A 27,116-nucleotide genomic window follows, 5' to 3' on the forward strand; every position below is an offset into this window, starting at 1 on the left:
TATGAACAGCGATTTGTCATTTCCCCATGTCAGTCCCACCCCCCCTTCAGTTAGAACACACCCAGGGAACATGATTAACCCCTTCCTCGCCCCCTAGTGTTAACCCCTTCACTGCCAGTGGCATTTTTATAGTAATCAATGCATTTTTATAGCACTGATCGCTATAAAAATGCCAATGGTCCCAAAAATGTGTCAAGAGTGTCTGCCATAATGCCGCAGTACCGATAAAAATCGCTGATCGACGCCATTACTAGTAAAAAAAAATATTAATAAAAATGCCATAACACTATCCCCTATTTTGTAAACGCTATAACTTTTGCGCAAACCAAACGCTTATTGCGATTTTTTTAACGAAAAATATGTAGAAGAATACGTATCGGCCTAAACTGAGGAAAAAAATATTTTTTTTATATATTTTTGGGGGATATTTATTATAGCAAAAAGTAAAAAATATTAATATTTTTCAAAATTGTCGCTCTATTTTTGTTTATAGTGCAAAAACTAAAAACCGCAGAGGTGATCAAATACCACCAAAAGAAAGCTCTATTTGTGGGGAAAAAAGGACGCCAATTTTGTTTGGGAGCCACGTCGCACGACCGCGCAATTGTCAGTTAAAGCGACGCAGTGCCGAATCGCAAAAAGTGCTCTGGTCTTTGACCAGCAATATGGTCCGGGGGTTAAGTAGTTAATGAAGGTACAACATTTAGCAACTTATTGCTACACTTAGAGGTGCCTCTCTTCTCTTTTATACCCTGTAAAAAAAAATGCTTTGATATACAAATTATGCTTGCAAACCAGGGTTTTACTGTATATGGAATAACAGCCTGAAGAAGGGATCTACAACATCCGGAACTTAAAGTGGAGGTTCACCCAAAAACACAGGGCCAGATTCACGTAGAACTGCGGTGGCGTAACGTATCGTAGATACGTTACACCGCCGCAAGTTTTCATAGCAAGTGCCTGATTCACCAAGCACTTGCGATGAAAACCTACGCCAGCGGCCTCCGGCGCAAGGCGGGCCAATTCAAATGGGCGTGTGCCATTTAAATTAGGTGCGCTCTAGCGCCGGACCTACTGCGCATGCTCTGTTCCGTAATTCCCGTGGTGCTTTGCGAGCCGTGACGTCATTTTTTCGAACGCCGACGCGCGTAGCGTAATTCCGTATCCCCGAGCGGCTTACGCAAACGACGTTATTTTTTACATTTCGACGCGGGAACGACGGCCATACTTTATACAGCAATACGATTGCTGCGTAAAGTTAAGGCACCAAAAAAACCGACTAACTTTGCGACGGGAAACTAGACTAGCGGCGACGTAGTGAACGCGGAAATCCGTCGGGAATCGCCGTAACTCCTAATTTGCATACCCGACGCTGGTTTACGACGCAAACTCCCCCCAGTGGCGGCCGCGGTACTGCATCCTAAGATCCGACAGTGTAAAACAATTACACCTGTCGGATCTTAGGGATATCTATGTGTAACTGATTCTATGAATCAGTCGCATAGATAGAAACAGAGATACGACGGCGTATCAGGAGAAACGCTGTCGTATCTCTTTGGTGAATCTGGCCCACAATTTTTAACAATAGATTCATGCTCGTTTTGTCAAGGGGAATCGGGTAGTTTTTTTTAAATCTAAGCCGTACTTACCGTTTTAGAGAGCGATCTTCTCCGCCGCTTCCGGGTATGGGCTGCGGGACTGGGCATTTCTATTTGATTGACAGTCTTCCGACAGGCTTCCGACGGTCGCATACATCGCGTCACAATTTTCCGAAAGTAGCCAAACGTCGGTGCGCAGGCGCCGTATAGAGCCGCACCGACGTTCGGCTTCTTTCGGCTACTCGTGACGCGATGTATGCGACCGTCGGAAGCCTGTCAATCAAATCGGAACGCCCAGTCCCGAAGACCATACCCGGAAGCGGCGGAGAAGATCGCTCTCTAAAAACGGTAAGTACGGCTTCGATTTAAGAAAAAAACACCCGATTCCCCTTCACAAAACGAGCCTCAATCTAATGTTAAAAATAGTTTTTCGGGTGAACTCCCGCTTTAAGTTAGCCAGTAAAAAGTATTACGTAAACTCCAAACTTTCTGCATAATATTCAGAAAAAGTTTAGGACACCCAGAAATTGCTATAGACATCAAAAGAGAGTTTGATCGATTTTCAGTGTACATGTCTGAAGACCCCATAAAGTGACCCCTGAAGACCCCCCCAGTGAAGGGAGAACTCACCATGGGCTTCTTGAACTCGTTGGGCTTTATACATCGTACGAAGAAAGGCTGACACACGCTCAGGGTTCTCATCAGCAGCTCCAACGATCGCTTGAACTGGCTGCTCAGGGTGGGCGAGCGCTTCCTGGTCTCGGCCCCCTGAAAGTAAAAAAAAAAAAACACATATATTGGAATTAGTTGGAGTCAGGAAATGAAAGATGATAAGAGTGAGAGAGCCTCTTCCTCCCTCCTGTGTCACTGAGAGGGAAACACAGACGGAGGGAGGCAGAGGTTCTGTACTACACTAATGACTTAACTCCTTTCTGACCGCTGGCACAGCCGGGGGAGCGCAGGGGGTTAGAATTATTGCACATTATTATTGCACAAGGTACATTTTTATTTTTTTCCCTAAATAGCTTCCTTTACCTTAGTGCAGTCCTCCTTCACTTACCTCATCCTTCCATTTTGCTTTTAAGGCCCAGATTCTCAAAAGAGATACGACGGCGCATCTCCAGATACGCCGTCGTATCTCTGCCTAGCGCCGTCGTATCTATGCGACTGATTCTTAGAATCAGTTACGCATAGATATCCCCTAGATCCGACAGGCGTAAGTCTCTTACGCCGTTGGATCTTAACTGCAATTTTTTTTTTGCCCGCTAGGTGGCGCTTCCGTCGATTTCCCCGTCGAGTATGCAAATTAGCTAGATACGCAAATTCCCGAACGTACGCACCGTCGACGCAGTAGTTACGATGTTTACGTTAGGCTTTTCCCGGCGTAAAGTTGCCCCTGGGTCTATGACGCGCAGTCAATGTTAAGTATGGCCGTCGTTCCCGCGTCGAAAATTAAAAAATTGACGTTGTTTGCGTAAGTCGTCCGTGAATGGTGCTGGACGTAATTTACGTTCACGTCAAAACCAATGACGTCCTTGCGACGTCATTTAGAGCAATGCACGCCAGGATATTTTAGGGACGGCGCATGCGCAGTTCGTTCGGCGCGGGGAAGCGCTTCATTTAAATGAAACACGCCCCCTACCCGCCGAATTTGTGTTTTACGCTACGCCGCCGCAACTTTACTTGCCTGAAAAACTTGCAGCGGCATAACGTAAATCAGATACGTTACGCCCCGCCCACATTTACGCCCATCTACGTAAATCTGCTTCCTGTTCTTCTGTCTGTAACTCCACACAGTAATGCAAGGCTTTCTCCCTGGTGTGGAGTGTCGTGCTCGCCCCCTCCCTTGGACAACAGGAGAGTCAGGACACTCTCTACGTTGCAGATAGAGAAAGGAGCTATGTGTTAGTGGGAGTCATGACTCTCCTGTAGTCCAAGGGAGGGGGCAAGCACGACACTCCACACCAGGGAGAAAGCCTTGCATTACTGTGTGGAGTTACAGACAGAAGAACAGGAAGTGAGGATTTCTCAGAAGAAATAAGGACATTTAAAAGCAAAATGGAAGGATGAGGTAAGTAAAGGAGGACTGCACTAGGGTAAAGGAAGCTATTTAGGAAAAAAAATTGTACCTTTACAACCCCTTTAACTACTTGCCGACCAGGCACTGCAGTTGTACTGCGGCAGGTTGGCACGGCTGCGTGAAGAATCGGTGTCATTGCCGCTTCAAGAAGCCGATGCATGTGGCCGGCAGCTACGATGTCCGCTTGCCACCCGCGGTCGCTCCTCTGAGAGCCAGAACGGGGATCTGTCCAATATAAGTAAACAGATCCCCGTTTTGTCAGAGAAGTAGAGAGAGATCTGCTGTTCCTAGTGATCAGGAACAGCAATCTCTCTCCTCCAATCAGTCCCCTCCCCCACAGTTAGAAACACCTCCCTAGGGAACACTTAACCCCTTTATCGCCCCTAGTGTTAACCCCTTCCCTGCCAGTGACATTTATACAGTAATCAGTGCATTTTTAGCTCTGATCTAATCTAATTTCAAAAGTGTCCAATCTGTCCGCCGCAATGCCGCAGTCCCACTAAAACTCGCAGATCGCCGCCATTACTATAATTTTTTTTAATATAAAAATGGCATAAATCTATCCCCTATTTTGTAGACGCTATAACTTTTGAGCAAACCAATCATTATACGTTTATTGCATTATTTTTTTACAAAAAATATGTAGCAGAATACATATGGGCCTAAACTGATGAAGACATATTTTTTGGGAGGTATTTATTATAGCAAAAAGTAAAAAATATTGTTATTTTTTTTTTTCTCAAAATTTACGCTTATTTTGTTTATAGTGCCAAAAATTAAAAACCACAAAGGTGATCAAATACCTCCAGAAAGCTCTATTTGTGGGAAAAAGAGGACGTTAGTTTTGTTTGGGTAGAGCCCCGCACGACAAAGTGCAGTTGCTCCAGAGCTTAGCAAATGAGCAGAAGCTCTGCTGACTTCCATCATCCAATCATGTGTAAGCAAAAAAGTTGCTTTTTTTTTTATTTTCCTTGCACGTGATTGGGTATTCTTTGTAAAGTGAAGCCTTTCCCGCGCCGAGTTTGAATACTGCGCCGGCATATACCGAGCGCAGTACACTCGCGTATAGTCGGCAATGCTCGCGCTGACGTCCTGGACGTACAGGACGCGAGCGTGAGTGTAGCCGAGACTGCCCGACTATACACGAGTGTACTGCGCTCGGTATATGTCAGCACAGTATTCAAACTCGATTTTGCCCTGATTTTCAGGGCAAAATAGTGCGCGGTATACGCCGATAAATACGCATCACTATGGGGGATTTTTTAGTACCGAAGTTTGGCGTCATTCCACAAGCGTGTGCCGTTTTGAAGCGTGACACGTTAAAGCGGAGTTCCACCCGGTCCCCAGCTCGTTACAGAGCGAGGACCGGGAGCTGTGTGTGTAAACACACAGCTCCTGGTCCTGTCAGGGGAGAAATGCCTGACCGTCTGTTCATACAATGTATGAACAGAAGATCAGTCATTTCCCCTAGTGAGGCCACCCCCCCTACAGTTAGAACACACCCAGGTAACATACTTAACCCCTTCCCCGCCCCCTAGTGTTAACCCCTTCCCTGCCAGTGGCATTTTTATAGTAATCCAATGCATTTTTATAACACTGATTGCTTTAAAAATGCCAATGGTCCCAAAAATGTGTCAAAAGTGTCCGAAGTGTCCGCCATAATGTTGCAGTACCGAAAAAAAAAAAACGCTGATCGCCGCCATTACTAGTAAAAAAAAATATTAATAAAAATGCCATAAATCTACCCCCTATTTTGTAAACGCTATAGCTTTTGCGCAAAGCAATCACTAAACGCTTCTTGCGATTTTTTTTTTTACGAAAAATATGTAGAAGAATACGTATCGGCCTAAACTGAGGGAAAAAAATGTTTTTTTTTATATATTTTTGGGGGATATTTATTATAGCAAAAAGTAAAAAATATTATTTTTTTTTAAAATTGTCGCTCTATTTTTGTTTATAGCGCAAAAACTAAAAATCGCAGAGGTGATTACCACCAAAAGAAAGCTCTATTTTGTTTGGGAGCTACGTCGCACGACCGCGCAATTGTCAGTTAAAGCGACGCAGTGCCGAATCGCAAAAAGTGCTCTGGTCTTTGACCAGCAATATGGTCCGGGGGTTAAGTGGTTAATGCATGAAACTGTTTTTTTTTTTTTCAAAAAAAATGTTTGAAAAATTGATGCGCAAATACCGTGTAAGATAAAAAGTTGCAACCATTTTATTCTCTAGGGTCTTTGCTAAAATATATATATATAATGTTTGGGGGATTCTGTGTAATTTTCTAGCAACAAATTATGATTTTTACATGTAGGAGAGAAATGTCAGAATTGGCCTGATAGGGAAGTGGTTAAATCTTCTCGTACATCTAAAGCCCTGGACACACGATCGGATATCTGATGGAATCGAATCCGATGGATTTTTTCATCAGATATCCGATGAAGCTGACTTTCATCAGTCTTGCCTACAGACCATCGGTTAAAAATCCGATCGTGTCCAACGCAGTGACGTAAAACACAACGACGTGTTGAGAAAAATGAAGTTCAATGCTTCCGAGCATGCGTCGACTTGATTCTAAGCATGCATGGATTTTTGACGGATGGATTTCCCCCACAGAAGATCGTTTTTTTCTATAGTTTTTTTTTAACCATAAGAAAAATTTAAAACAGGTTCTATTTTTTTTCACCGATGGGGGAAAAAAACGATGGGGCTCACACACGATCGGTTCGTCCGATGAAAACGGTGCATCGTGTGTACAGGGCATTACACTTTCCTCCCTGCAAACTGACAATGCTGCTGATCAAATGGGGCCCCCCGTGCTCCTTCATCCAGAGTGGGGGCACTCTAATACAGGTGGTATATTACTGACCAGATCACCAGGTGAAAACAGAGAGACAAAAGCCCCCCAAAAAAGAAGAAAACTAATGATTTAATGATTAGTATGCTGCAATATATTATATTTTTTTGGTTTAACTACATGCCGACCAGCCGCCGCAGTTCTACGGCGGCAGGTCGGCTCTTCTGCGCAAGAGCCTGTCGTATAACGTCGGCTCTCGAATCGGCCACTCGGGTCGCGATCACCGCACATGCGATCGCTCGTTACAGAGCGAGGATCGGGAGCTGTGTGTGTAAACACACAGCTCCCGGTCCTGTCAGGGGAGAAATGCCTGACCGTCTATTCATACAATGTATGAACAGCGATCAGTCATTTCCCCAAGTCAGTCCCACCCCCCTTGAGTTAGAACACACCCAGGGACATACTTAACCCCTTCCCCACCCCCTAGTGTTAACCCCTTCCCTGCCAGTGGCATTTTTATAGTAATCCAATGCATTTTTATAGCACTGATCGCTATAAAAATGCCAATGGTGCCAAAAATTTGTCAAAAGTGTCCGAAGCGTCTGCCATATTGTCGCAGTACCGAAAAAAAACTCGCTGATCGCCGCCATTACTAGTAAAAAAAAATATTAATAAAAATGCCATAAATCTGTCCCCTATTTTGTAAACGCTATAACTTTTGTGCAAACCAATCAATAAGCACTTCTTGCGAATTTTTTTTTTACGAAAAATATGTAGAAGAATACGTATCGACCTAAACTGAGGAATTTATTTTTTTTTTATATATTTTTGGGGGACATTTATTATCATCACTTTAAAGATCAATATCTCGGTAACGGCAGCAGCTGCTGCCACAACCAAGATATCCATCTTTAACATGGCCAGTCCTGTAAACGATAATGGTGGTCTCCGTGGCGGATTCGCCGCAAGATCACCGTTATCGGCGGTGGGAGAGGCCCGTGCCCTCCGCCACTTACCGGAGCCGTCGGCAGCGGCGGAGGCGATCGGGTCCTTCTCCCTGCTTGCCATGGATACGAGTGAGGGCAAGATGACCCCCACCCGTCTCCATAGCATAGCAGGGCGGAAGCAACGTCAAAACGTAATTTCCGCCCATGCGTCTTAAAGGCACATTTTTGTTTTTTATTGCATTTTAGTCTAAATTTGATGTCTTTTTGACCCCAGATCTCATATTTAAGAGGACCTGTCATGCTTTTTTTCTATTACAAGGGATGTTTACATTCCTTGTAATAGGAATAAAAGTGACCCATTTTTTTTTTTTTTTAAACAGTGTAAAAATAAATAAAATCAATCAAAATAAATAAGAAAACAAAACTTTCTTTTTTTAAAGCGCCCCGTCCCGAGGGACGGCGCATGCGCAGTTCGTTCGGCGCGGGGACGCGCTTCATTTAAATGAAACACGCCCCCCTACTCGCCGATTTGAATTAGGCGCCATTACGCCACGAGAGATACACTACGCCGCCGTAACTTACAGCGCAAATTCGTTCAGGATTCAAACCAAAAAAAGTAAGTTACAGCAGCGTAGCGTATCTCAGATACGCTGCGCCGGGGAAGATCTTTGTGGATCTGCCCCATGGTTTGTAGACTTGTGCACTGCCAAAAAATGTATTCGTTTTCGTTTCATTTGTTTTTATTATTTCTTTTTTCCGGGGTAATTCTTTATAATTGCAATTCGTAAATTTGTAAATACGAAAATTCGTAAATTTGAATTTACGAATTTACGATTTTTTGCATTTACGAATTTTTGTATTTACACATTTTTTCATTTACGATAATTTGTAAATACGAAAATAATAAAGAAAATCCAAACAAGAATAACTAACTAACTAATAATAACTAACTATTAAATAATAGGTATTGGAATCTCGTTTGAAATTAGAAAATTTGTAAATTCGAAAAAACCTCCAAAAAAACGAAAATTCGGAATTTGGAAATTCGAAAATACCAAAGAAAAATTCCAAATATTAACTTAATTATAATAACTAACTAATAAATGATTATTAGTAATAATTTGGCTGTTAGTGAACGTGAAGGAATTTATCCGAAGTTATGAATTATACGAAATAACGAATGCTGCATCTGAACAAATGGAACAGAACAAATTAATAGTAAATAATAATAATAAAGCTTTTTTAATTTTTGGTATTTATTATTATTAATTTGTTTAGTTCCATTCGTTTATGGCATTCATTATTTTGGATAAATCGTAACTTTGGATAAATTTGTATTCGTTACATTCATAAACAGCCAAATTTGAAAGGAAACCAATACTTATAATTTAATAGCTAGTAAAAGTTAAGTTATTATTAGTTTAGTTATTTCAGATTTTCGAATTTTTGGGTGGGAGAAGGGAAAAGTAAAAAAAATGTTGGAAAGTGCCTGGCAACAACCCCCGACCAGGCCCGGATTTACTCCCTTTGCCGCCCCAAGTCTGGGTCCTTCAATGCCTCCATCTCCCCCCCCCCCCCCACACACATACACACGCACACACCATCACATAGGGGGCTTCTGAGCCCCCCCATGGTGATAAAAAAATAAAATTAAAACAAAATAAATTACATTAAAAATCCCCCCCCCCCCCCCGTCAAATAAAGAGTCAGCTGAACACGGCGCCTGCGCAATGACGACCATCTTATGACAGACTCTGCCACACGCTCTGCAAGGGGGCGGGTGCATTACTGTTATATTGTCTAAGGGGCGGATAGCTACAGAAGAGGCCACGTTTTCTGTTGATGTGTGTAGTAAACAGTGCCCCATCTTTGGTATTGGGAGGAAGAATAGTGCCCAATGTTAGGATCAGTGGGAGGAATAGTGTCCCACTATTGGTATCAGTGGGTGGAATAGTGCCCCACTATTGGTATCAGTGGGTGGAATAGTGCCCCACCATTGGTATCAGTGGGAGGAATAGTGCTACATCATTGATGTCAGTGGTAGGAATAGTGCCCCATCATTGATGTCAGTGGGAGGAATAGTGCCCCGTCATTGGTGTCAGTGGAAGCAATAGTTTCCCATCATTGGTGTCAGTGGGAGGAATAGTGCTCCGTCATTGGTGTCAGTGGGAGAAATGATGGCTCATTATTGATGTCAATTGACAAAACAGTGTCTCGTATCAGTGGGAGGAATAGTTCTCCATCATTGGTGTCAGTGGGAAGAATAGTGCCCCATCATTGGTATCAGTGGGAGGAATAGTGCCCCATCATTGGTATCAGTGGGAGGAATAGTGCCCCAACATTGGTGTCAGTGGGAAGGATAGTGCCCCATCATTGGTGTCAGTGGGAGGAATAGTGCCTCATCATTGGTATCAGTGGGAGGAATAGTGCCCCATCATTGGTGTCATTGGAAGGAATAGTTCTCCATCATTGGTGTCAGTGGGAGGAATAGTGCCCCATCATTGGTGTCAGTGGGAGGAATAGTTCTCCATCATTGGTGTCAGTGGGAGGAATAGTGCCCCAAGGGCAGGACAAAGGCAAGCAGAGGGCCGCAGTTTGGAGAGCACTGCAATAGACTTAGGCAAGTACACACTATAGAAGGATATGTTTTGTTCATTTTTCTTTACAAACACTTTAAACTTGCCGCAGTCACATCATAAAAGCATTGTGGCTGCGGAGTGTGTGCGGCTCCCCTGGCTGTATGGTAGATCTCAGGTGGGTGCAACTATCTGTTTTTACTGCCCCTGGCGGCTCGTATGTTGTATAAAAGAGGCTTTATAATGGGTATCACAGACCCAGCAACTCAGCAAAGAGATCTCGGGTCAGATTCTCGTAGAATCGGCGTTGGCGTAGTGTAAGCCATTTACACTACGCCACCGCAACTTACTGGAGCAAGTGCCGTATTCCTCAAGCACTTGCTCCGTAATTTGCGGCGGCGTATGACCGCGTAATTCAAAGGGGGCGGCTTGTATTCAAATTAAGCGCGCCCCCGCGCCGATTGAACTGCGCATGCGCCGGGCTGAAAAATAGCCCAGTGCGCATGCTCCAGCTCATGACGGAAAACGTCAATGACGCCGACGTGAGCGTCATTGACTTAAAGTCGTATTCAAGAACGACTTAGTAAAACGACGTAACCGACGGAAAAAGACTACGCGGACCCGACGCCATACTTAACATGGCATACGGCGGACTGGCATAAGGTTACCCCTCATATAGCAGGGGTAACCTTACGCTAACGGAAACGACGTACGCGACGACTACGCGCCGCAAATTCATTCGGGAATCGGCGTATCAGGCTCATTTGCATAGTCAAATGAGACCTGAACGTAAACGCCACCTAGCGGTCGGCGTTGTATTGCATTTAGGATCCGACGGTGTAAGTGATTTACACCAGTCGGATCCTAGCCTAATTCCGGAGTATCTTGTTTTGCGAATACAAAACAATGATACGCCGGAGGGAATTTCGAATTACGCCGGTGTATCTGTAGATACACCGGCGTAACTCTTTTGAGAATCTGGCCCCTCATCTGCAGGCAATTTGCAAAATGTTGTTAACCAGTTAGCAACCGCCCTATAGACGAAATACGTCTACAAGGCGGTTGCTTAATTCTAGGAGGGCGTCAATGTACGTCCTCCTACAATCGCGCTCCCGCGCGCCCTGTGGGGCGCGCACACGGGAGTCTCCGTGACCGCCGGGTCCTCCGGACCCGGCTGATCACGGATCACGGTAAATCGCCGCTGATAGCGGCGGTTTACCACGTGATCGCTCCGTCCAATGACGGAGCGATCACTAGTAAACAAACCGGCGTCATGTGATGACGCCGGTTCCTCCCTCTCCTCTCTGTACCGAACGGTACAGTGTGAGAGAGGAGAGGGGAGAGAGCGGAAGCAGCAGCTGCTGCTGCTGCTGCTGCGGGCTGGATCTGTGACACATGCAGTCACAGATCCAGCCAATTATCCCTCCCTGTGCAATACTCTGCAATGCCCCCATACTCTGCAATGCCCCCATACTCCTCAATGCCCCCATACTCCTCAATGCCCCCATACTCCGCAATGCCCCCATACTCCGCAATGCCCCCATACTCCGCAATGCCCCCATACTCCGCAATGCCCCCATACTCTGCAATACCCCCAATACTCTGCAATACCCCCATACTCTGCAATGCCCCAAAATACTCTGCAATGCCCCAAAATACTCTGCAATGCCCCAAAATACTCTGCAATGCCCCCATACTCCGCAATACTCCGCAATGCCCCGCAATACTCCGCAATGCCCCGCAATACTCCGCAATGCCCCACAATACCCCGCAATGCCCCACAATACCCCGCAATACCCCGCAATACCCCGCAATACCACACAATACCCCGCAATACCACACAATACCCTGCAACGTCGTCTATGGGGATTTTTAAGTAGCAAAGTTTGGCGCCATTCCACAAGCGTGTGCAATTTTGAAGGGTGACATGTTGGGTATCTATTTACTCGGCGTAACTTCATCTTTCACATTTATGCAAAAGAATGAAGAAAAAATACAAAATTTGCCAAATTTTATAACAGAAACAAAGAAAAATTATTTTTTTTTACTGAATTTTCAGTCTTTTTTCTTTTATAGCGCAAAAAATAAAAAACCCAACTGTGATTAAATACCACCAAATGAAAGCTCTATTTGTGTGAAAAAAAGGACGAAAATTTCATTTGGGTACAGTGTTGTATGACCGAGTAATTGTCATTCAAATTGTGAGAGCACCGAAAGCTGAAAATTGGTCTGGTTATTAAGGGGGTTTACGTGCCTAGTGGTCAAGTGGTTAAATAAAAATACCAAATTGTAGTTGTGCGGAGATGTTATTCCCTGAGTGTGAGAATTTGGTGCTCTTCGGATTTTTGGGATCTTTTCTGGATGACATTCTCATTACTGGCAGGAGTGAAAGTTGTCACAGAACACGGCCCATTGTCTTTGTTATTTCCTTTTTCCGCTCTTAGAATTGTTATTTTGTATCATCACTTTCATATTCCTGATAACAGTGCTGTCAGTGCCTCCGAGGACATGATTGTAACTGTGTAACTGCTGAGAGCACCCACCCGGTTCTCAGTGGCGGCTGGTGCTCAAATTTTTTGGGGGGGTGAATACAAATGAAAAAAAAAAAACATGTGCAGTCTCACTGTGCCCATCAAACGCAGCTACTGTGCCCATCAATTGCCGCCACTATGTCCATCAAACGCAGCCACTGTGCCCATCAAACGCAGCCACTGTGCCCATCAAACGCAGCCACTGTGCCCATCAATTGTCGCCACTGTGCCATCAATTGTCGCCACTGTGCCATCAATTGTCACCACTGTGCCATCAAACCCATTTACTGTGCCCATCAAACGCAGCCACTGTGCCCATCAAGCGCAGTCACTGTGCCCATTAATTGTTGCCACTGTGCCCATCAATTGTCTTCACTGATCGCTATAAAAATGCCAATGGTCCCAAAAATTTGTCAAAAGTGTCCGCCATAATGTCGCAGTACCGGAAAAAAATCGCTGATCGCCGCCATTACTAGTAAAAAAAAAATATTAATAAAAATGCCATAAAACGATCCCCTATTTTGCAAACGCTATAACTTTTGCGCAAACCAATCAATAAACGCTTATTGCGATTTTTTTTTTTTTTTTAGAAAAATAGGTAGAAGAATACGTATCGGCCTAAACCGAGGAAAAAAAAAGTTGTTATATATATTTTTGGGGGATATTTATTATGGTAAAAAGTTAAAAATATTATTTTTTTTTCAAAATTGTCGCTCTATTTTTGTTTATAGCGCAAAAACTAAAAACTGCAGAGGTGACCAAATACCACCAAAAGAAAGCTCTATTTGTGGGAAAAAAAGGACGCCAATTTTGTTTGGGAGTCACGTCGCACGACAGCGCAATTGTCAGTTAAAGCGACGCAGTGCCGAATCGCAAAAAGTGACCAGCAATATGGTCCGGGGCTTAAGTGGTTAAGAATTGGTAAGCTGCAATATAATAAATGTTTGCTTTTGGGTTTATTACTGCTTTAACTACTTGCCAACCAGTTGCACTGTGGCAGGTTGGCACGGCTGTGTGGATCGCCGCCATTGTACGTCGGCTGCTTTAAGAAGCTATAGGGGGCACGACGCCGGAGCCGATGCACGATTTTTCCGGGACACCGGCAATCGCTCCTCAGAGAGCCAGAACGGGGATCCGTCCATGTAAACAAACAGATCCCCGTTCTGTCAGGGGAGGAGAGACAGATCTGCTGTTCCTAGTGATCAGGAACAGCGATATCTCTCCTCCTCCAGTCCGTACCCTCCCCCCACAGTTAGAAACACCTCCCTAGGATAAGGTGACCAGATTTTTTAAATGAAATCCGGGGACATATTTTTCTTTACTAGTAATGGCAACAATCAGCGACTCTCTGCCCGTCGCCGCTCGCCTCACAGCATCTCAAGTGTTACTCTTCGGGCCCCGGATACTACTGGGTGGGGAGCGGAGGAAGATCACTCCGCCAGGGAAGGCAAGGAGATCGGCAGGTGGCTGGCCAGGATTTGTGCCCAAAACTGAAGAAATATTCCCTCTACTCCGACCAGCACATGATCATCAGAAAGGGGCACAGATAATGGGAAAAATACAACCCCCCTATGCTAGTAGGCACAGCGGAGCGGGGGGGGGTGTGTAATTCTATTTTTTTTATTTTAATTCTGCACTGACTGTCTTTGAAATTGCCCCTGTCCCCTATTAAATCCAATCTGGGGACAAAACCAGGGACAGACTTGGTCCGGGGACAGTGTCCTCAATTAGGGGACTGTCTGCTGAAACTGGGGATGTCTGGTCATCCTACCCTAGGAAACACTTAACCCTTTGTTCGCCCCCTAGCGTTAACCTCTTCCCCGCCAGTGACATTTATACAGTAATCAGTGGCTATTTTTAGCACTGGATAGTGCTAGGGACTGGACGTTCCTATTGAAAGCTAAGCTGATTGACGTCTGATGAAAATCTTCCCATGGCGCATAAAGCGCGTCACCAGTTTTCCGTAAATAGCCGGCCTGCGAGTCGGCGCTATACGGCGCCTGCGCCCGCCGTGTAGAGCTGACTGCGCAGGAGCTATATAGAGCTGACTCGCAGTCCAGCTATTTACGGAAAACTGGTGACGCACTTTATGCGCCATGGGAAGATTTTCATCAGACGTCAATCAGCTTAGCTTTCAATAGGAACGTCCAGTCCCGCGGGAATCAGAACCCGGAAGCCTGGGCGAAAATAACAATTACATGGTATGTACGGAGAAAAAAAAATACCAGCATACTTTACATGTCGTTAGTATGCTGGATGTAATGTTAAAAAAAATTTTTAGGGTGAACCTCCACTTTAATGTCTCATAAAGGAATTTTTTTTTTTTTTTTTAGCTGTATAAATGTCAATGGTCCTAAATAATAAAAATGCCATAAATCTATCCCCTATTTTGTAAACGCAATAACTTTTGCGCAAACCAATCGATAAACGCGTATTGCGATCTTTTTAACCAAAAATATGTAGAAGAATACGTATTGGCCTAAACTGATGAAGACATTTTTTTTTTTTACATTACATTTTTTGGGGATATTATAGCAAAAAGTAAAAAATATTGGGCTAGATTCAGAGAGAATTTACGCCGGCGTATCTATTGATACGCCGCGTAAATTCAAATTCTGTATTCAGAAAGCAAGATACGCCGAAATGTTCCTAAGATCCGACTGGCGTAAGTCTCTTACGCCGTCGTATCTTAGTTGCATATTTACGCTGGCCGCTAGGTGGCGCTTCCGTCGATTTCAGCGTAGAATATGCAAATGAGCTGGATACGCCGATTCAGAAACGTACGTGCGCCCGGCGGAATTTTTTACGACGTTTGCGGATGGCTTTTTCCGGCGTAACGTTGCTCCTGCTATATGAGGAGCAACCAATGTTAAGTATGGACGTCGGGCCAGCGTCGATTTTTGCGTTGTTTGCGTAAGTCGTTCGTGAATAGGGCTTTGCGTAAATTACGTTCACGTCTAAAGCATTGACGATTTGCGGCGGAATTTCGAGCATGCGCACTGGGATTCTTTCACGAACGGCGCACTGGGATTCTTTCACGAACGTCTAACGTGGGGTCGTCATGTTTTATTTACATAAAACACACCTGTAAAAGACAGAATCTCCTTCAAGGCGCTCTGCCTAATGCATAAGTGTATTCACGGAAACTCCCCTCAATATCTATGGGAAAAAATAAAAGCCCACAACCCCAATCGCATTCTGCGATCCACCAATCAAAACCTCCTCCAGATACCCAAAGCCAGATACAAGTCCAAAGGAGATCGAAGATTTGCAGTCCAGGGACCTCGCCTGTGGAACGCTCTACCAACCACCATCCGATTGGAGGTGGACCACTTGGCCTTCAGGAGAAAGATTAAAACCCTTCTCTTCTGAGGTCAAAAGGGTTTCACCCAGGGAATGGATACAGCGCCCAGAGGCGATTCAGTTCGCTTGTGTTGCGCTATATAAGTTTTTTCACTCACTCACTCACCTCTTCTCAATTTGAATTTGGCGCACTTAAGCCGGCAGATTTACGCTACGCCGCCGCAACTTACGGAGCAAGTGCTTTGTGAATACTGCTCTTGCCCGTCTAAGTTGCAGAGGCGTAGCGTAAATAGGATACACTACGCCCGCACAAACTTATGAATCTAGCCCATTTTTTTTTTGTTTTTTTTTTTGTTTATAGCGCAAAAAGGTGAGGTGATCAAATACCACCAAATAAAAGCTCTGGGCCAGATTCTAGTAGATATCCGGCGGCGTAACGTATCTCGTTTACGTTACTCCGCCGCAAGTTTAACGGGCAAGGGTCTGATTCCCAAACCACTTACCTGTAAACTTGCGGCGGCGTAGCGTAAAGTCCACCCGCGGAAGCACTCCTAATTCAAATGATCCTGGTAGGGGGCGTAGATCATTTAAATTAGGCGCGCTCCCGCGCCGATCGTACTGCGCATGCTCCGTCGGGTAAATTACCCGACGTGCATTGCGCTAAATGACGTCGCACGGACGTCATTTGTTTTGACGGTAACGTAAATGGCGTCCAGGACGCCATTCACAGATGACTTACGCAAACGACGTTAAATTTTCAAATTGCGACGCAGGAACGACGGCCATACTTAACATTGAGTATGCCACCTAGGGGGCATGTTTATCTTTACGCCGCGTATCGCTTACGGAAACGACGTAAAAACACTACGACACTACGACTAGTCATTTGCATATTCCACGCTGACCGCAAAGGAAACGCCACCTAGCGGTCAGCGTAGATATTGCAGCCTTATATACAACGCCGCTGGCCGTCGTATCTTAGGCATGTTTAAGTGTATCTCAGTTTGAGAATACACTTAAATATAGGACGGCCTTAGAATCGGACTTACGTTGGCGTATCTACTGATACGCCGGCGTAATTCTTTGAGAATATGGCCCTCTATTTTTTATTTGGGTACAGCGCCGCACGACCGCGCAATTGTTAGTTAAAGCGACGCAGTTCCGAATCGCAAAAAATGGCCTGGTCATTAAGGGGGCAAATCCTTCCGGACCTTAAGTGGTTAAAAGTGACACTTAACTCTGGTTAAATAAAATCTATTGAAGTATGAATACTTAATTTAAAAAAAAGTACATTCTATTGCTCTCGGCAATCTATAAAAATCTCCAAATAGACACAACACAGGAGGAGACACAACAGACACAACACAGGAGGAGACAGAACATACACAACACAGGAGGAGACAGAACAGACACAACACAGGAGGAGACAGAACAGACACAACACAGGAGGAGACACAACAGACACAACACAGGAGGAGACAGAACAGACACAACACAGGAGGAGACAGAACAGACACAACACAGGAGGAGACAGAACAGACACAACACAGGAGGAGACACAACAGACACAACACAGGAGGAGACACAACAGACACAACACAGGAGGAGACAGAACAGACACAACACAGGAGGAGACACAACAGACAACACAGGAGGAGACAGAACAGACACAACACAGGAGGAGACAGAACAGACACAACACAGGAGGAGACACAACAGACAACACAGGAGGAGACAGAACAGACACAACACAGGAGGAGACACAACAGACAACACAGGAGGAGACAGAACAGACACAACACAGGAGGAGACAGAACAGACACAACACAGGAGGAGACAGAACAGACACAACACAGGAGGAGACAGAACAGACACAACACAGGAGGAGACACAACAGACACAACACAGGAGGAGACACAACAGACACAACACAGGAGGAGACACAACAGACACAACACAGGAGGAGACACAACAGACACAACACAGGAGGAGACAGAACAGACACAACACAGGAGGAGACAGAACAGACACAACACAGGAGGAGACACAACAGACAACACAGGAGGAGACAGAACAGACACAACACAGGAGGAGACACAACACAGGAGGAGACACAACAGACACAACACAGGAGGAGACACAACACAGGAGGAGACACAACAGACACAACACAGGAGGAGACAGAACAGACACAACACAGGAGGAGACAGAACAGACACAACACAGGAGGAGACACAACAGACACAACACAGGAGGAGACACAACAGACACAACACAGGAGGAGACACAACAGACAACACAGGAGGAGACACAACAGACACAACACAGGAGAAGACAGAACACAGGAGGAGACACAACATACACAACACAGGAGGAAGCAGATAGGAGATGGTAGAATTTACCTTTGCAGGAGGGGTAGATGATGGGCCGTAAGCACTGCTGGCATAGCCACAGAGAAACTACAGGACAGAGTGCAGCAGAGGAGGCAGAAGAAAGACAGTGATCAGTAAGAAGATTAGTGGCACGGGGGACACAAGGTGAAGCATCACTTGGTCAAAGCTCCCAGGATACTAATCACTGGACCACGTTATACAATCATTGGATTAGTGTTATGTAATCACACTGCAGCCTACACAAAATACATTTAAGATAAAAGGAAGATCTCATTGAAACGTATATTTTTTTCACAACAAATACCTGAAATCTCTATCAATAATCAATGAAAGTAGAATTTTACACCATGGCATTTTTTTTTTAGGGTTTTGCCATTAGAGTACAAAATAAGGGGAACTCTTCCACGGGGGGCACACAGAAAGCAATACAAAATGGACAGAGGTGCTGACACTCTAAAGCAGGGGTAGTAGGCAACCTTTGATAGGTGGGGATCTACCATGACAACACGCAAGAGAGTAAAGATCACCTGGGTGCCGTGCCCTGTCACTAAGATGTAGAGCAGTGTACAGGGGTCATTTAGATGTAGAGCAGTGTACAGGGGTCATTTAGATGTAGAGCAGTGTACAGAGGTCATTTAGATGTAGAGCAGTGTACAAGGGTCACTAAGATGTAGAGCAGTGTACAGGGGTCATTTAGATGTAAAGGCAATGTACAGGGGTCACTAAGATGTAGAGCAGTGTACAGAGGTCACTAAGATGTAGAACAGTGTACAGGGGTCACTAAGATGTAGAGCAGTGTACAGGGGTCACTAAGATGTAGAGCAGTGTACAGGGGTCATTTAGATGTAGAGCAGTGTACAGGGGACAGTAGGATGTAGAGCAGTGTACAGGGGTCACTAAGATGTAGAGCGGTGTACAGAGGTCACTAAGATGTAGAGCATTGTACAAGGCTCACTAAGATGTAGAGAAGTGTACAGGGGTCATTTAGATGTAGAGCAGTGTACAGGGGTCGCTAAGATGTAGAGCAGTGTAAAGGGGTCAGTAGGATGTAGAGCAGTGTACAGGGGTCACTAAGATGTACAGCAGTGTACAGGGGTAATTTAGATGTAGAGCAGTGTACAGTAGGGTGACCAGATGTCCCCGGTTTCAGGGGACAGTCCCCGGATTGAGGACACTGTCCCCGAACCAAGTCTGTCCCCGGTTTTGTCCCCAGATTTGATTTCAACAGGAGCTGGGGCAATTTTCAAGTCAGAAAAAAAAAAATATCAGAATCACACACCCCCGCTCCTACTAGCTTAGGCGGGTGTATTTTTTTCCATTATCTGTGCCCCTTTCTGATGATGTGCTGGTCGGAGCAGAGGGACTATTTCTCCAGTTTCTGGCGCATGCCCATTCAGTTCAGCTCGCATGTTCTTCTGCTTTGGCTCAAATCCCGGCCAGCCGCGGGGCCCGTAGAGTGAGATTAGAGAGGCTGTGAGGCGGGTGGCGACGGGCAGAACGAGGCAGCTGAGCTCAACTGACAATGTCCAGCAGCAGGAACAGAGGGGAAGTGGATCCAATCGTGGTGCTGCCAGTGCCTTCAAGGCTTCAACACAGGTGTGCTTTGAGGGTGTCTGTGAATAGACTATATTGCACTTTGTCTGTCTCTCTGGCATAATGGATTATTGGTCACAAGTTAACAAAATCAGCACCCATGTTATGTGACATGCTGTGACAGAGCCAGCCAGAGCCATGATAGAGTGCCTGCTGCCTGTGAGTTATCATAATGCTGATGATCTTAACCAGTTGCCGACCGCCCCATAGCAGATTTACTACTACGGGGTGGTCACGCTGTGTAGGATTGTTTATATACATGATCCTGCATTTCTGAGTATTGGAGTCAATCAGTGTGTCTGGCGGATTCGATGACCACTGGTACCCACTGATCGTTATGTAAACAAGGCAGTTCACCGTTTAGTCAGTATGGAAGACATTGATCCTGTGTTCCTGCAAAGCAGGAACATGGATCTACGTCTTCCCTTAGTAAAAGCACATCCCCCACAGTAAGAAAACACTTGTTAGGCACACATTTAACCCTTTGATTGCCCAAGATGTTATCCTCTTCCCAGCCAGTGTCATTAGTACAGTGACATATTTTTAGCACTGATCACTGTATTAGTGTCACTGGTTCCCAAAAAGTATCAAAAGTGTCCGATTTGTCCACCGCAATATTGCAGTCACACTATGAGTCGCTGATTGCTGCCATTACTAGTAAAAAAATAAAAAATATGTCCCCAGATTTCATTTTAAAAATCTGGTCACCTTAGTGTACAGGGGTCACTAAGATGAAGAGCAGTGTACAGGGGTCACTAAGATGTAGAGCAGTGTACAGGGGTCATTTAGATGTAGAGCCGTGTACAGGGGTCAGTAGGATGTAGAGCAGTGTACAGGGGTCAGTAGGATGTAGATCAGTGTACAGGGGTAATTTAGATGTAGAGCAGTGTACAGGGGTCAGTAGGATGTAGAGAAGTGTACAGGGGTCATTTAGGTGTTGAGCAGTGTACAGGGGTCACTAAGATGTAGAGCAGTGTACAGGGGTCATTTAGATGTAGAGCAGTGTACAGGGGTCATTTAGATGTAGAGCAGTGTACAGGGGTCATTTAGATGTAGAGCAGTGTACAGGGGTCATTTAGATGTAGAGCAGTGTACAGGGGTCAGTAGGATGTAGAGAAGTGTACAGGGGTAATTTAGATGTAGATCAGTGTACAGGGGACAGTCCCCTGTACACTGATCTACATCTAAATTACCCCTGTACACTTCTCAACATCCTACTGACCCCTGTCAGGGGTCAGTAGGATGTAGAGAAGTGTACAGGGGTAATTTAGATGTCGAGCAGTGTACAGGGGTCATTTAGATGTAGAGCAGTGTACAGGGGTCACTAAGATGAAGAGCAGTGTACAGGGGTCATTTAGATGTAGAGCAGTGTACAGGGGTTACTATGGAGCTGGTTCACACATCTCCGCTGCGGCTCCGGTGCATCTTTTGGTCCATTTCAGGTCTGAATTCAGCCCAAAATTCGGTCTTAACTCAGACCTGAAAAGGTGAACGGGGACGCACCGGACCCCTGCTGTGAGCCGCATGCAACTTAGATGTGAACCCGGCCTCCAAGCCGAGGGGCATGCTGCGCGGCGTGGAATGCCGGGCTCCGCTGCTTCTCGGCTTGAGAACATAGGCGATAAGACATGTGATTTACATGTCACCTGCCGGCGATCGACAGGTAGCTCACGATCGACGAGTTGCAGACCTCCGCTCTAAGGGGTCTATTCATAAAACATTTGAATGTCGGAAGAAATAAATGTCAGAAGAATGTGTGCAAGCTAAACAAAATGTCACTGTATATAATTAACATAATTTCTTTATCACTAGCAGCTCCATCTACTGTAGTTGCTAAAATGCTTGCTCAATGTTTGCTCAATAAGGTACTTTAGAAAGCAATAACACATTTTGGCCACTAGATGGAGCTGACGATACAGGAATTAATCTCTTTGGGCCAGATTCTCAAAAGAGTTACGCGTAATTCGAAATTCCCGCCGGCGTATCATTGTTTTGTTTTGTATTTGCAAAACATGATACGCCGGAATTAGGCTAGGATCCGACAGGTGTAAGTCACTTACACCGTCGGATCCTAAATGCAATACAACGCTGACTGCTAGGTGGCGTTTACGTTCAGGTCTCATTTGACCATGCAAATGAGCCTGATACGCCGATTCCCGAACGAATTTGCGCCGCGTCGTCGTCGTTGACGTTGTTTCCGTAAGCATAAGGTTACCCCTGCTATATGAGGGGTAACCTTACGCCAGTCCGCCGTATGCCATGTTAAGTATGGCGTCGGGTCCGCGTCGTCTTTTTCCGTCGGGTACGTCGTTTTACTAAGTCGTTCTTGAATACGACTTTACGTCAATGACGCTCACGTCGGCGTCATTGACGTTTTCCGTCGTGAGCTGGAGCATGCGCACTGGGCTATTTTTCAGCCCGGCGCATGCGCAGTTCAATCGGCGCGGGGGCGCGCTTAATTTGAATACAAGCCGCCCCTTTGAATTACGCGGCCATACGCCTGGCCATTTACACTACGCCGCCGCAAATTACGGAGCAAGTGCTTGGGGAATACGGCACTTGCTCCAGTAAGTTGCGGTGGCGTAGTGTAAATGGCTTACGCTACGCCAACGCCGATTCTACGAGAATCTGGCCCTTAATTCTGTTCAGTATGGATGAATGCTTCTGACAATCCTGTGAGTATTCCTGTATGTATTATAAATAGACCCCTTAGATGAAAAAAGTGGGATTTTATAAACATGTCGGTTTTATTGCGGTCTGTTGCAACTGCCAAAAAATATAAATGTGTTCATCTTTTTTTTTTTTTTTTTTTTTTTAAGAACTCCAGTTTGGATTTTTTTTAAATGATCTTTGCTGCACAGGTGGTTTTGACTCCACTTCTTTTTTCCCGTTCATTAGAGCTTCATGTTTTGTATATAGGGTACCTTTGTGTACTTTCCTCCAGCAACAGCTTTGTGGGAACTTCTAACTGCATGACGCTGGGGGAAGGGGGGGTCTATTGTTGCTGGGTGTCCATCGATAGACTGGGGGTCTATTGATGCTGGCTGCGAGGAGGTCTGTTGTTGCTGCAGGGGGTCTATTGTTGCTGAGGGAAGGGGATGGTATTTTCTTGAAGGTGGCCCATTGTTGCTGGGGGGGTCAATTGTTGCTGGGGGTCTATCGATGCTGGCTGGGAGGAGATCTGTTGTTGCTGCAGGGGGTCTATTGTTGTGGGTGGTCCATTGTTGCTGGGACGGTCTATTGTAGCTGGCTGCAGGGGATCTATTTTTACTGCTTTTCTTGTTATCATTATTTAGAAATTAGGTGGTCTTTGGAGGTGGGTAGGGGGGTGGAACCAAGTAATGGTGCTCGGGGGTGGGTAGAGGGCGATCCCTGCTGAGCAAGCGGAGGTTCACGGGGCGGATGATTACTGATCCGCCCCGTGTGAAAGGGGCCTTACTCTTCATGATAAACAAAGAGGCCCAGATTCACTGAGAGCAAGGCGCACATTACGCCGCCGTAGAGCAAACACCGTACGCCACGCCAACGCAGCGCGGAGAGGCAAGCATTGCATTCAGCAAGCCAGTGCTCCCAACGCTGCGCCAGCATGGCGTGGGTTTCGAAGGCGCACGCCAGCGTAGGTGGAAGTAAGCGTGAACCCATGCAAATGAGGCGTGACCCCATGCAAATGATGGGCCGAGCGCCAGACAGGTACGTATCACGAACTGCGCATGCGCCGTGACATGGCCGCATGCACAGCACCCCCCTGCGCCTGCTTACAACCACGCCGGCACAACTGCCTAAGTTACGCAGGATCACCGCGTACGCCGTGAACGTAACGTACGCCCAGCCAGACACACGTCCAACGCACAATATGCCGGCTTGTGTTCCCTGGTGCAGACCTGTGCATGTCTGTTGCCGGGTTGCACCTTATTTATGGGGAATAACTTTACGCCGGACGTACAACTTACGCGCATCTCGCGTAGCATGCGCCGGGCACACGCACGTTCGTGAATCGGTGTATTTCCCTCATTTGCATGTTTGAATGGCTAATCAATGGGAGCAGCACCATGCGCCCAGCCCATCTGTGCGCCCACCCTACGCCGGCGTGTGCAAGCTACGTTGGCGGGGTTTAGCCTGTTTTTAGGCGCATGTTGGTTTGTGGGTCTGGCGCACACATACGCCGGCGCACATTTGCACTTACGTCGGCGTAACGTGTTATACGTCAGCGTAAGTGCTTTGTGAATCTGGGCCAGAGTGTACATTGTCCATGGGTGAGGGGGGGGGGGGACAATTAATTTGCTATGTTCAAAACATAAACAAGAATTAGGGTTTGGGGAGCCCCAAATTAGTATAGACAATCTGCTTATAATGAGGTGGCCAAGTGACTCCAGAACTATATTAATACTGAATTCTAGGTATGTATTTTATTGCATAGTTATATTGGTCCAGCTTGGATCCATAGAAGTATTCATACACCATACCTGGTCAATTCCTGTGGAAGTGGAGAATCGCTGTATCTACTACATTGATCGCCACTGTCTTCTGAGTTCTGTGCCGAGTTCTGTGCCGAGCAGCTGCCCGGCTGCATAGTGAAAACAAAGGGTTGCTCACTTGGCACGGGCACCATTCACATTTTCTCTGCAGCCAAGCAGCAAGAGGAATCTGCGCAGCACAGGGTGATTAGGATGTGCCCAGGCACCCCAGGCACACCCTGTGCGCACACCTATGCAGGTATGGAATATGCATACTTACATTGGTCCATGGTGGACCAATGTACCCATGCTATGAAATCCTTACCTTTAACTTGCATATTTATATATATATATAAAAAAAATCTATATAGTTGCACGGACTTGAAATACACTAAATGTATTTTTTATTTGCTGTACATCAGCAGATCTGAATGCACAGAAGCATACAGAAATCATTTGTGTGGCTCCACCCATTACATTTAAATGAATAGACTGTTTTGGTATTATTTGGTTTGGATACACTTTAAAGTGGTTCTAAAGGCTGAAGGTTTTTACCTTCAAACATTCTATGCATGATGGTAAAAAAACTGTGTGCAGCAGCTCTCCCCTAATACTTTCCCGAGCCCCATCTCAATCCAGCGATGTGCACAACAGCATCGGCTCGCTGGGGACTGTGCCTCCTCATTGGCTGATTGGCTCCCGCTGCTGTCAATTACCTCCACTGAGCCAATGAGGAGAGAGAGGGGGTGGGGCCGAGCTGCAACTCCATGTCTGAGCACCCAGTACTTGGAGCTGTGCATTGAAGAGGAACTTGCAGCACCTGTTGTAGTTGCTTCCTAAAACAACCTTTCGTTAAATAATCAACCAAAACTCACACCTTTTTAGTGCCTACACTAGCTTCCATTCCCAGTCCGCTGCCAGTACAATGTCTGTTCTTGTAAAAATCCCAATACATCCGAATATGGGGAGGACACATGGCATACCCCCCTGGCCTATCCACATACTGGATTGGGGCTTAGTTGGCCAATCACCAATCTGTAATACTCTCACATGGGAACACACCACAGAGTGTACAATTACTGATAATGCTGCATATTGTCGACAACTCCCAATCACACCCCAGAGGCAGTAGAAGTAGAGGGAATATTGGTCACCAACATCTGCCTGGCCAAGGGTGGGAAGTTGGACCTTGTTGTGTCAGGTTTACTTTAAGTCCAGAGAAATATTCCCAATGCACACACCCTTGGACATGGCTGTTAGGTAGGTGGGTGCTGCAGCGACCACCAGCTGGGAACCAGAAACACTCAGAGCAAAGGATATTATGTCACCAGCATGCCAAAAGAAGGGTCCAACATTTTATTTAACGATCACATCACAGCTAAAACAGCAACCTTTCTGGCCATCCAGGACCCCTTTATCAGGCCTAACTGATGAAGGGGTCCCAAAACATCTCTGTTTCAGCTGCGATGTGATTATTAAATAAAGCATTGGACCCTTTTTTTGGAGATCCTTGGCATACTGGTGACGTATAATTTGCACTGCGCCAGATATCACTGATGGATAAACACTGACCCCCACACTGATCTCAGTACTCACCATGGCCACATCTGCCTGGAAGATCTGTTTAATGAATTTATTTTTAGAGGAGTGGACCAGTTGTATGATGTCACCATGGAGGGTGTCCCGATTCTTCTCCAGGAATCCTGCAGAAAAAAAAAAGGGTCAAAATACATTAATTGTATTTATTTATTTTTGTATTTCTTTTTTGAGATTTTTTTTTCCCTTTAATACAACAGACACCAAATCAAAACGCAATACATACAAACTACCCAAATACAATCCTAATATTCATATAATTGAATAAACCATAGAACACATCAACCACTCCCATACTCAATTAAAATGTATTTATAATCAAATGGCCAGATTCACGTACGGCAGCTTAAAGTTGTGCGGGCGTAGCGTATGTAATTTACGTTACGCCACCGCAAGTCAGAGAGGCAAGTGCAGTATTCACAAAGCACTTGCGTCCTAAGTTACGGCGGTGTAGCGTAAATGTGCCGGCGTAAGCGCGCCTAATTCAAATTGGGAAGAGGTGGGCGTGTTTCATGTTAATAAGGCATGACCCCACGTAATTGACGTTTTAAACGTACGGCGCATGCGCCGTCCATGGACGTAACCCAGTGCGCATGCTCCAAATTACCCTGCAAAGACTCATTGGTTTCGACTAGGGTTGTCCCGATACCAGTATCGGTATCGGGACAGATACCAAGTATTTGCGGGAGTACTTGTACTCGCGCAAATACCCCCGATACCTAAATAGAATACTTCCCCCCCCCCGCCGTTGCCGCCGCATCGAAAGCCGCCGCATCGCACCGCCGCATCGAAAGCCGCCGCATGGGTTAAACGGCATGCGGGAACATCACAGCTTTCATTTGAATAGCTGTAGTGTTCCCGCGTGTATAGACACTCCCCCTTGCTCGGGATTGGATGGGTGATCGTGATCTGTCCAATCCCGAGCAAGGGGGAGTGTCTATACGCGCGGGCAAAACAGCTATTCAAATGAATGCTGTGATTTTCTCCATGCGGCGGCGGCGGCGGCTTTCGGCGGCAAAGGTATGGGGGAAATGGCTGCATATGTGAGGGACATGGCTAGAGGGACATGGCTGCATATGTGAGGGACATGGCTAGAGGGACACGGCTGCATATGTGAGGGACATGGCTAGAGGGACATGGCTGCATATGTGGGGGACATGGCTGCATATGGGGACACATTTAAAAAAAGTATCGGTATCGGCGACTACTTGAAAAAAAGTATCGGTACTTGTACTCGGTCCTAAAAAAGTGGTA

General features: G+C 45.8%; 1 protein-coding gene across 1 annotated transcript in view; it reads right to left on the minus strand.

Moving 5' to 3' along the window:
- Positions 1 to 27,116, minus strand: part of MYO7A (myosin VIIA) — a 304,325-nt gene that overhangs the window by 199,562 nt on the left and 77,647 nt on the right. Inside the window, exons 14-15 of the mRNA XM_040339989.1 lie at positions 25,863 to 25,969; positions 2,229 to 2,366 (exon numbers count right to left, since the gene is read on the minus strand). Coding sequence (XP_040195923.1) covers positions 2,229 to 2,366; positions 25,863 to 25,969 — 245 coding nt within the window. The remainder of the gene's footprint in view (positions 1 to 2,228; positions 2,367 to 25,862; positions 25,970 to 27,116) is intronic.

This window comes from Rana temporaria, chromosome 2, assembly GCF_905171775.1.
Source record: "Rana temporaria chromosome 2, aRanTem1.1, whole genome shotgun sequence".
NCBI classification, from domain to species: Eukaryota; Metazoa; Chordata; class Amphibia; order Anura; family Ranidae; genus Rana; species Rana temporaria.